Here is a 12417-nt window from a genome sequence, read left to right as displayed (position 1 = left end):
AGGACCATTCGACTTCATTAAATACCTTTTTGGCATCTAGCGATACCAACAGCACTGGTGTGTGTTATAGCCATTTTTTCCAACAGGTGGCAAACTCTACAGACATTATCATGCATCTGTCTTTGTGGGATGAATCCAACTGGTCCAAGCCTATTAATTTAGGCAAAACCTCTATTCAGCGGTTCGCCAAAACATTAGTATATATTTCGGCATCTGTATTCATTAGCACTATAGGTCTATATGAACCGTGGGACGTCGGGTCTTTGCCTGCCTTGGGAAACACTACTAGCTTAGCTTCGTTCATAGAGTTTGTGGCCGTGCCTTTGGCTCTGATAGAATTGAAAAGCTTTGCGAGTTGTGGCGTTAAGGTATCTTGATATTGTTTGTAAAAATTAACTGGATAGCCATCTGGTACCGGAGCCTTGTTTTTGGGTAGTGATTGAATCACTTTTGACACCTCTCCCTCCTGGATTTCCCCCCTCTAGCTTTTCCATGTCCTCCTGTTTAATATGTGGTAGGGGGACCTTCTCCAGTTATTCTGCTTGCCTTATTCCATCGGGGTATCAGAAGCATATAATGTGGTATAGAAATAACTAAATATCCCCAAAATTCCCTCATTGGTGGTTTCAAATCCTCTTTCATTATTTTTTAGTTTCAGGATTGAACAGGCCGTAGTTCTATCTTTTAATTGCCTGGCCAGCAGCCGCTCGGCTTTAATAGCTTTCACATAATAATGTTGTTTTGTAAACAACAATACCTTTACGTCGTGTTTTGTGCGAAGCGTTTCCAGTTGGCCTCGAGTATGTTCCGTCGCCCTCAGCAATTTCCTAGTTGGACCTTTTGCCAACTTATCCTAAATATCCTAGAATTTCTTTTCTAGTTCCTCCTCCCAGAGCTGCCTTTGCCCATCCCTTTCTACCTTCACAGCTAGCACATGTCCTCTCAGAACCACCTTAAAAGGCATCCCATACTGTTTCCCGCACCATGTCATGGATATTGTTCTCACCAAAATAAGTATCTATCTTGTCTTTAATTGCGTTCGCTACGGTCGGATCCTGTAACAGCTCCAACAGGAATCGCCATTTCCAAATACGTTCCAAGGCACCCCCACCTCGATGTGCATAGACAGTGGGGCTTGAGCCTAAACCTGCCCACTAAACACATGGAGACAAAGATATAATCAATCCTCGATACAGGAGAATGTACGTGGGAATAATATGCATACCCTTGGCTTACTTTTATTGCACGCCATACGTCATGAAGGTCCAGCATAGTGATTTTCTGCTTCAGCGACTTGGATGGAGCTAAAATGTGATGTGAGGCACATGTGCTCCCATCAACCTTGGGGACCCAAGCCATATTGAAGTCTCCCGCCCGGATAATATCACCCTTGGCGAAACTCTCAAGTTGCGACATTTCTCTCCTCAGTAAAACACCCTGTCCCATAATTAGGTGCATATAGAGTCGCTAATGTGTTAAGTATATGACCCCAGATTGACATTCAGAAAAAGGAAACCCCCAGATGAGTCTATTCTACCATCAAGGAACTGTACAGCCAGCAACAAGTTCCCCAGCAGTTTTATCTACAGGATTGGCTTGGTGAAGCCCCTCATTCTAAACTTCCCTTTATCCTTCTTTCTAATATGTGTCTCTTGAAACATAAAAATATCTGGCTTTGCCCCTTTCAAATATCCCTCTAATTTCTTCATCTTAACTGGGGAATTCATGCCTCTTACATGACCTTCATTTCAATTCTGTATCCCTTTGTATCCCCTTAACCATTCTTTCCCCTTTTATTGACGCTTGTGGCCTTCTTCCCTCTGGTAGTGCAATACGATCACACCCCCTAAATGTCCCCCTGTTCCCCTTTAACATAACCCAACTCGAACACCTTCCCCTCCCTGTCCCTCCCTCAACATTACCCCCATTCCCTGAGGGGGAGAAAGGTACCTAGGATTGCCAGGACGAAATGCCAGACGCCATTGGCCCCCAAAAATACCCAGAGAGGTGTCGTGGGGAGTCCTAAACCCCAGTCGGAAATTCCAACTAGCCGGCCACTACCACGTGGCCCCCTGGCAGAAAAACAGAATCCTTCAGAAAAGCAGGATGAGGTGCCAGCAATTGAAGAGGGGAAACATTGGTTTTCTCCTTCAGTATTCCAGTTTGCCACATGTACTCTTTCATGGAACAGCATTAAACAACCAATCAAAACTGGTGCACTTTTTGATGCCATATTTTGACTTTTTGATGCCAGGTTTTCATGCAAGAGCCATATTCTTAAAAAAATGCTTTCCTAATACAATAGTTTTGGCAAGACCTAAAACTAACGGTCAGAATCATTTTAAAAGTTTTTAAAAATACAGGAAACGTGTTTTGTGTTTTATAAAGTCTATTATTTTGCAAAAGGTACACTTTTCCAGTTTTCATATCATGAAGCAGCAGTCAAGTCAAAAATACACAAAAGCAAAGTAGGTAAAAAAAACATGTTAACATCTTGCATTATGGCTTATGAAAAGGTGACCAATAAACACATGTTCACAAACATTGTGGCTGCTTGTTACAAAGCCATTTAAGCTTGAATCACCCTTTAAAATGTAAACTGTACACAGATACAATGACACACACATGGCTGTTCAGGTTTAAAAGTACCAAGGAACAATTTGATTATAAAAGGATATAAAAGGTGTAATGCATAAACATTTCAGTGCACTTGTAATCCTATATTAATGGCGGACGCCTCCAATGTAAACATTCTAACATTCTTCTTCGCTGGGACAGTACTTTCTGCAACCAGGAAAAGCAATAGTAGGTTAAGATATATCCATGCTGTACTTTCCTTATTGAATGCACGTTTACCATCAGAGTGGTCTCTTGGGCCTCAATAAATGAGCACCCCGTCATAGAGAGCGGTACTCCTTTACTATTACACATCGGGCATCCAGGCTCTTTCTGGGATACGGAATTTGCTCCTGGTACCTCAGCGGGCACACATTGATGGAGGGGGGCATTCTCTCGCATGCATGGTGGCGTGCCCCATGCAAATTATGCAATAGTTTTGCCAGGGCAGATACCTGGCACTACTTAGGCACATGCACAGTCTGTTGGGCTGCTGCGCCTGTACGTTCTCAACAGGTGGCGCACATGCAGTGCACTCCCGCAGGGAACACATTTAAGGCAAGCCAAGAGAGCGTCAGGCACACGGAGGCTGGCGTTCTCAATGAGTGCTTGGCTTTGACCCATATTTCTGCTTTCAGCCTGGTGAAATGGCAGACAGACCTATGGCAGTGCTGAGCACTTTTGGGAGCAGGTATAACTTTAGGTAAGGGGGCTCCACCTGACACAGCCTACCTGCACTGTGCCGTGTAAAGTGCAGCTCAGGCCACTGGTAATGCACCCGCTGGTACTTCAAAATTGGGCGAAATGGTAGCCTAGGACAAAAGAGGCTAATTCATAAACACAAACACCTTTGTGGAAGCAAAGGTCATCCTTAATGGCAAGTTGACGTCCACAATCAAAGTTTCTTGCAGGGCCAAAACATAACTTTTTTTTTGCAATCCACGGCTCTAAGATGGCTTTGCTATAGGGTCATATCTAGTGCTTAGAAGACGTGTATCAAGTCAGCAAGAGCAACTAGGAAGCAGACCATTTTTACATGTTAGAAAGGGTATGTAAACATTAAACTGTCGGACAACGTACAACCAAATAAGTGATGAGTTATCAAAGAAAAAAAAAATCTACCTTGCTAATATAATAGCATGTTTTTATATAGCGCTTCGTGGCATATTCCTCTTGCTTCTAAGTTATAACAGTATTCTTCAAAAATAATGTATTGGTTTTAAAAGGAAATCTGCCGTGTAATGTGTTGGTCAAACTTTAGCAAGACCAGGAGTACGACACACTTCTGGAAAAACTTACAAAACTGATAAAGGTGGATTTACAAGGAAGATGCCCATTTGATTTGTATCAAAACCATTTTCCATCTGCATCTCTTTTCATATGCAATAGCATAGTAAAACCTACATATTATAGATTGGAGTTTTTCAAAAGTGCCATTCAAAGACTCGTCGATTTTTTAAACTAAACTGGGTCGAAAAAGGTAATTTTAATATGCCCTAACACATATGAAAAGACCACACTTTATTAAACACTAAGGGCCCGATTCAAGGAATGTTTGCCCGGTTCAAAGTGACTTTGCACTGCGGAAAAGTGACTTTGCACTGCCGACACAAACCATGATTCATGGAACTGTGCAAAGTGTATTTGTGTGCTGTGCAAAGACCGGCAAAGTCATTTTGAACTGCATTAATGACCATGAGCTAACTTTGCACTGAAAAAATACACTTTGCATGGTTTGTGTCGGCAGTGCAAATTCACTTTGAACCGGGCAAATATTCCATGAATCGGGCCCTTAGTGTTACTGTATATTGCTATTTTGGAGAAAAAAACGTGGCTTTAAGACATTTCATGTAAAGAAGATTAACACAACTGGTTTAAGGCATGCAGTTTATATTTGTGAAAGCTTATACAAATTATAACTTTCTATCCAACATAATTCTTAAATATCTTCCAAGGTAGAAATTGGCATCTAATTACAGTGACCGTTTCATTACGCAAGATTTGCATCATTAATAAACGTTGCATCGATACAAGTGTAAATGATCTAGTTTCAATAAAATATAAATATCTGTTCATTATTACAAAACAGAACGTCGTAAACACAGGTTAACCACATTTCGTAAATTAACACTTCTAGTGCACTTTAATGTTTAAGGCTATAAGGCACTCACTCTACAGCACTAATATCTTTAGCGATATTCTTCAACATGTACCAAGAAGGCATGCCTCCTGTTCACTTTTAGCACAGATTTGCTGATTGAGGAATGGTGTCAATGTGTTATGGATAAGTGACTTATCATAGTGACTGCTGTACTCCTAGTTTCATTACCACCATACATATGGGATGTGGTCTTAAATAAAGGGAGAGGACCGAGGCATAGTGCACAGCAGCATGAAATTCAGAAACAGACATGCCAGGATACAGGTGTGGCCACACACCCTGACAGGACATATGTGGCATGCGCCTGCCCCCAACCAGCAGTCTTTTATTAGCCGGTATGAAGGGCGGGTCTTGTGGCAGAAAGGAGACTTTGTATTAGGAGAAACTGGTCACTATGGGGAGTAATTGGTCTTTATGACATCACCCCTTTCCTCCACACTTGTGGGAGCCCGCAGTATTAGCATTGATCTGGGCTGGGTGCTCTCAATCCAAGAGAAAACAAGACCATCAAAGATATTCTCTCAGGTGAGGCACTTGCCAATGATGCCAGCTCCTCTTCATCAGTTGCATAATATCCCACTGGAAGAGGAGGTGAGGAGTTCACCTGAGGTGCCTGTCCCCCCAGAATCTTTAGGTGGATCCAGGAGTATAGGTTTGCATGGTCGAGTACCTGGAACCATGTCTACCCCAAAACGTGGGAACGCAGGGACCAGATCTGCCGGTGGCAGGGAACAATGCATGGGCACCCTTGGACGAAGAAGCAGCAGCAGATGAGAGTTAGAAGACATGACCTCTAGAATAATGGCCTTAAAAAAGGATCTCAAAACTGGAGTGGTCATGAAACCTCTGGAAAACCATTCTCTGGACATGCATGAGGGGATATGGTCTGTTAGGAAGGTCTGGAACAGCTTATAAGAGATATTAGGAGGAGATATACCTCAGAGGGGCCATGGCTGATTCAGGAGTTTCTAAACAAGGGTGAATAAGAGCTCGAGCACAAGTCTCACCCCAAAGAAGGGGCAGGAGACCATTAATCTGTGGGCTTCGCGTGCAGTGGAGTTGAAGTGTGTTGCGTAACCTGATCCCCTACGGTGAGCAGTTGTTTACTGCTATAGTGGACAGAGGATGAGGCGTCAATGGCAACACACCATATTACAGAACCTATACCTGACCTTGCATTTCCCAGTATGGCTGGATTTATGTGGTGTCAACCCCAACGGGTTGCCTGGGGAATTTGTCTGTCATCTGCATGGGTCCACCTGCCTTCTTGACCGTAAGGTCAGAGTTAACCTACCAAGGCAGTAACCCTGGATTTATCCTGGTGCTCGGCGCAGGTGGTCCCTCAGCATGCATGCGGTTAAGAAGCGGCATCTCAGCAGTGATTCCAGTACTTGTTGCGACTCAGAAGGAATTCATGGCCAGGCGAATTCATGGCCAGGCTGGGTTGCACGAAAATATAAATTATTATACTTGAATTCTTGTTACTTATGAAGGTCTGCAGATCAACAGTGTGTGGGGGTGGGAGGGAGGGCACCATGGGTAATAAAAAACATTCTCCCACCTTTGTAGGTATCCTGTAACAAAAAGGAACCACATAGGGGGCACGAGTGATTGGGCCGCAGGCGCTCCAGTGATAGAGCGCGAGCGTCGGCATAAAGCGCATTGCAGAAACCCCAGTCCTGGGTGCACAGCTGCGAGGGAGGTATCCAAAAACAAAAACGTTCAGCACAGGGAGCAGAGCTGCATAGTGGTTTCCCTGCCCATCCATATGGAGAGCATGGCTGTGGGTTGGGTAAAAGCACACACGCGCGTGCGGCAGATCCTCCACCCCAGGTGCCCCGGCACGTTCTGCCCCCTGCACAGTGAACACATGACGAACACTGACCGGCCAAAGATTTAAACACAGTAAATGCAAGAGAAAGTATAACGTTAGTACAGAAATAATTCTTAATAATTTAGATTTCACTACTTTTTTCTCTATATGTAGTGCTGACGTACCACTTGGCTATCAAAGGACCATAAAGAAAAGGTGCTCCTACCCCCTTATATAGTGGTATTGATTTCATGAACCTGGGATGAAAAGCTGCGCCTCCACCTCTGACCTTTAAACTTGCCATGTGCCTTCATGCATTAAGCGATTGTTCTGTCTGCATTATAAGTTATACTATAGGAGGTGTGTCCACAAACATCTTCTGAACCACTAACACAAACTGTGTTCAGTAACCGCTCCTCACAATTGGCAGAGGGCATGAGGTTGAGATGAAGGACTTGCAATGTGCCTTCTCTCCCATAGTCAGAGTGATACACATGGCCGTGCATGTGTGTTGCTGACCTCTGGTGAAATTAAATTAAGCAGTGCACTATTGACTTTTTGCCACTGCAGGCAAAGTTACCTGCTGCTCAATGAGTTGCAGCTACTATGATATGTATGCTGTACCAGAACAGCGAACATTCTTCAGGCAACAAACGTGCCTCATGTTCAGACTATCTGAAGAAAACACACGGTTCTGCCATGTAGCATAACGTGGATTCCGGAGTGTTATGTATGTATGTATGCACAGAGGTTGTTCGCTTTGAGGTAGCGAAAGATTGGGAGTCGAAAGTGCTGAGCATTAGGCTACAAATTAAGGACAGTATTTAATATTAAAATACAATGCAGCTTTTTGAGGCAAATGGGGTAAAATCCGGTGAAACCTTTACAAAAAACCTATTTACAAAATCCTGCCTCGTGACCACTCCTCAAATAGTTGCACTACTACACCCTTCTAGGTTCAGTGCTTCGAGTCTGGAAGGCACCAGGAATGCTAATGTAAATGTGAACTTAATCTAATACTGCAATGGTTTATCTAGGAGAGGAGTGGGAAACAGACGAGCACGAACTATTGAGGCATTTGGTAGGCGGGAAGGTCCGGCAGCGCTGGTTTACAGACTCAAAAGCTGCGGCCTCCAGCAGCCAGCTATTACTCTGGCGCAAGATGCTAGAGGCTATTGCAGCCGGATGGCAACTGTCTAGTGGCACAACCCTTTTGTACGTGTGTGGTTGTGTGATGAGCTAGAGATGTTGTTTGGATGCGAAAAATGTACATCTCCCCAAAATCCACCTCAGTATTAATCTTCGGTTTGCCCAGCTTTAATAGCAGTTGTTCATTAATGAGGCTCTAAATCCACGTTCGATCCACAAACGCAGAGTGAATGTGTAATGTATTTCGACACAGGCATGACAAAATAGCTTATACCGTGTTATAGATATTATTTGTGAAATGAGGACATGCACAAATGTCCGCTACAATACCAGTATTTGCAGGTAGAGTCAAGAATTTCCAGAACAAGAATGTGTTTTCATCTACCGAGGTTCCAGTGGAAGGTAAAATGGCCGATTCCCGCCAATTTTGTCATGTAGCAGAATTTACTTAATTACGTAACACAATACAGTATATCGTGAACGTTTAGCAACATCGAGTGGTGCCCCTCAAAGTCGACAGGAAATGATGTGGCTCGGGGGCAGAGCAAACAAAGTCCCATAGGGCATTGAGATGCAATGATGCAATATTGAGGATTTCCAATAAATTACGCCAAATATGTGTGTAAGAGGGATAATAAAACAAGTGGCGAATGGAGAGTTCATACGCAAATGAAACAAAGCACCAATAATTGGAAACGTTCAATTTGAAATCTTGAAATAGAAAATCCCTGTTTGCGCTAAAGTCAAATCAATGTTCTCTATGGCGTAGCAAATAAACAATACCTGTGCAGGCCAAGGCCCGCAATCTTGTAATACGTCATATTATATATATATATATATATATTTAAAATCTTGTGATTAATGCCATTTTCTATATTCGGTCAACATGACGGGATTCTGGATCCGACACTCAACAAATCAATGCACTGAGGGGGGAAAAAACAGTGCAGACTCAACAGGAGACCCTTTCCCCTCTTGGGAAGAATAGTTATAACATACTCATTCTTGGCCCACAATGAAACTCAATGGCAGGTCGCATGTACTGCTCCAGATCAAAGTTGCAGGAACAGAACAGAAGGCACAATGGAACCATGATCACGAGGTGGAGAGAGATTCTAAGGCGCGGAAGTGGCGTCATTGGAAATGTGTGTAGTCTCTGAACTGAGTCTAATGCAAATGGTACAAAAAACAAGTCCAGATACTGCAAAACCGAGACTGCAAATACTTTTCAAATGTAGGCTCACTACATGCGCCAGCCATGCCAGCTACAAAGCAGAGTGGCATGCAGTACCATCTGTATCATCCCATATGTGTCACAGCATAGGGCACCGTCCACAGGAGGACTAGATGGTCCCCCTGCGGCAGGAAAATACAACTCCTTTTAAAGGCATCGATGGCTGGAAGGGGGAGTGTGTGTGTTCAGGGTGTGGTGATGGTGTTTATTTGAAAACACTCAAAGTTATTTAACTACATCGCTCCTTCACCAATAAAGCAGACTTCAGAATAAAATCATTAGGCCATATGTGAACCATGGAGGCCCTGACTAGTCTGACTGCACTCAAAGAAAGCAAACACACCGCAAAGTACCTTGTGCTCCCAAGAGAGGCGGGAATTTCCTCCGCGGGAACAGCACATCCAACATTTCGGCACACCGAGCACATGCCAAATACCTTCATAATGAAACATCTTTATGAGCTGCACACCAGCCCCACAAAAGTAACTAGTAGTGAGATGGCAATAGTATATACTAGGATTAACTCTATGGGTCGCAACTTTGTATGCACTGGCAGAATATAAATGAAGATAAAAAGAGGACTAGTAAACAAGTGAGGCCCGCACGGGGCACTTCTCAGCCCTTGCCCTTATTCTGCTACTTGCATCTCTGCCAGCTGAGTGAGCTTTTTCCGGGCTTTTGGTTCACCTGCCCCGATCTTCTTAGCGGTCTGCTCAGGTTTGGGAGTGGACGTGAAGCAGGGAGTCTCTTCTTGCTTTAGCCTGCTCTGCAAGGAAGCGGCCAAATTCCCAATGACCATAAGATGGCTGTACTGCGCACCCAATATGCCTTCTTGCGCCATAAATTCGGATGTGTCTGTGGAGTCATCACATTGACTGCTCAAGTCTACGGCAGTACTTCTTCTAAAATTGCTGTGACTTGTCCCACCTGCAATTGGGCTGATCCCAGATACTGGGAATAGTTCTTCTTGAATTTCTTCCTTTTCGGGAACAGATGCAAGTGCGCTCTCGTTCGCTTGCCTAAGCGCAACTCTAGTGATCGGCTGATGTGAACCACATGAGGGCGAAACACCCTCCATATCTGCGCTAAAATACAACGTGGAATTATCACAGGTATCCAGTCTTTTCGTGTACTGTCCAACCACTTCCTCTGGACCGGCTGTAGCCCCAACCAGGGGTTTTGCTATCCCACTATGCCATCTGTTGTCGCTCTGAACTTCACCTGGTTCTTCGACATTACAAGAGGAGATCTCTGCTGGTTCAGCACCATGTTCTTCTCTCACAGTCGGAAGCACTCTCCTGAATTTATCACTTTCATGCTCACTTTCCACTGTGACATAATCAGAAATTTCCCAAAGATCGTGCTTCTTCTCTTCCAGCGGGAATTTTTGGCCTGCCGCACCTCCAGGTACTGTTTTTGAAGACAAATCGCTGGATGCCAACGACCCATGAGGAAATATTTCCGCAATACCCCCATCTCCAAATGCCGCGTTAATCTTTGACAAGGCTCCAGTTTTTAAGGCTAGCTTTAGCAGGAGCCAGTGGTGATGACCTACATACGTTTTTATCCAGGTTGCGTGATGGTCAAGATTGATGTCTGAAGTGCCAGCATCCACTCCCTTTGAGCAATTCATCGTTATAACCTCCAAAGTATCGAAGCCTCCTCTGGAGGACCTATTCTTGCTCTCTGGCTGGAAAACTGATTGGTCGGCTGTGTCCTTCCAAGTACCAGGCTTGCACAACTGTGCTTTGAAGTTCTGAGAGATTTGAGTGGATTTTGGGTGCAAGAGACTATAATATATAATCAGAGCTGCAGCACCTGTAAAAAAAAAGGGAGGAGATTGTGTTACTTGCATATATGCAGCTTCTTTAGAATGAAAAATAAATCATTACTGTGTCTCACAAGAAAACAAGTTGCGATTCTGACAGTGTACTAAACTAAGCACTGGCAAAACAAGTCTGGCTTTATACACGTGGAGGGTGTGCTTTTTTGTAAAGCTGCCACAGGCTAAAGAAAACCTCATACTCTACATTTGCAAAGCATTACCTCTTGGCTTTGTCAATCCCTAGCATTATGGATTTGGCATTAAATATTATTCCCACTGCTCCTGCTTCATGTCTGCTAGGCTGCCGACGTTCCCTTGTCTGCAGCCTTACCTGTCTTTTTATTTCTCTGGCGGCATCAAGCAGGCATGCTCCAGAAATAAGCCAGGTCCCAACTGTGACCCATGTACACTGGTTTGGATGTGGCACACAGTTCTTCGTAGGACCAACAAGGACACCAAGTCTATGCGTTATAGTTTGCAGAGTTTATTGGGAGATTTAGATCAATTGGCAATTTAAGTAAACAATCATTGGAAAAGCCAATCATTTTGACGTTTACTGCCGTGATTTGCATTTTGCAATTATAGGGACTAGGGGGCTAGGAGGAGAGGGCACAGTTTCAAAGGAGGATGCAATAAGGGGTGCGGGTGTGCAAGAGAATGAGAAGGAAGGAAAATAGAGAAGGGGAGGAATGATTGCGATGGGGTGCCATTGATGATGAGCAAGAGGAAATATGAGCAAGAAAGTTCGAGAGGATCAGAAATGAAGTGAGTGGGGGTAGAGAGAGTGGGGTGGGGGTGGAGAGACCAGGGTGAGGGCAGGTGGGTGGGGCTGGAGAGCGGAGTGAGGGTGAGTGGGTAATGGTAGTTGGTTGGGGGAAAAAAAACATTGTAGCAGTCTCAGGAGGAGTTATAGCCCAAAATAGTGCAGACAAAACCCAACCAGTACACGTAATGGGTGTGGGTGGTGGTGGTAGAGAGTGGGCCTGGGGTGGGTGGATGTATAAAGGCAGTCCCAGGAGGGCAAAAAAATATCGGCCATCAAAGGTATCCCAAAAATATCCCAACGGTCAATGAAAAATATAAGCAATCACTGCACAGCTGGGAAATGGAAAGACCAGCGCCGACTTGCTTCTTACAAAGCTGCTGATTGGAGCAAATGGTGTTAGGGAACATCTCATTGGGTAGTACTGCTGAGGAGTTTGGAAAAAGATTTTAGCGATTTGGCCGTTTCATGCCTTGACATTGACAATTGCTATGCCAAGCAGATATTCTCAGTTCAGAGCCCCATTCCCTCTCTTTTCCTTAACAATGGTTTTGGCAATTCATAAAAACCAAAAATGGATCCTCCCAAACCAAATAAAGTTTAGTATGATTCTTCTTAAAGAAGATTGGACACTTTCCATTCAGAGACTCTCCCTTTGTTTAAAGTATATTTCCTGGGATGAAGGTTGGTAGCCTCTCCCAGCCTCTGAGGTAAATGCCACTATTCGTATAGTTCAACATGTGGTTACCTCCCACAACCCCTCCTGGCATGTTGCAGTGTTTAGGGTGACCTGAACCAGTCTTGTTTCAAACTAGATGTGGGATTCCCTGGGTATTTCAAGACGCACTCCTTTCTA

At 44.1% G+C, this 12417-nt stretch overlaps 1 protein-coding gene across 1 annotated transcript in view; it reads right to left on the bottom strand.

Annotated features, from left to right (window-relative positions):
- Positions 1-2371: 2371 nt before the first annotated feature.
- The window catches only part of XKR5 (XK related 5), a 235833-nt gene continuing 225787 nt past the window's right edge, over positions 2372-12417 (bottom strand). The window contains exon 7 of the mRNA XM_069605738.1: positions 2372-10791. Within this exon, the coding sequence (XP_069461839.1) occupies positions 9602-10791 (1190 nt within the window). The 3' untranslated portion in view covers positions 2372-9601. The remainder of the gene's footprint in view (positions 10792-12417) is intronic.

This window comes from Ambystoma mexicanum, chromosome 4p (assembly GCF_040938575.1).
Source record: "Ambystoma mexicanum isolate Mex_15411 chromosome 4p, UKY_AmexF1_1, whole genome shotgun sequence".
In the NCBI taxonomy this organism is placed as follows: Eukaryota; Metazoa; Chordata; class Amphibia; order Caudata; family Ambystomatidae; genus Ambystoma; species Ambystoma mexicanum.
Note: the sequence above shows the minus strand (reverse complement) of the source record. Positions and strands in the feature narration are given on the sequence as shown.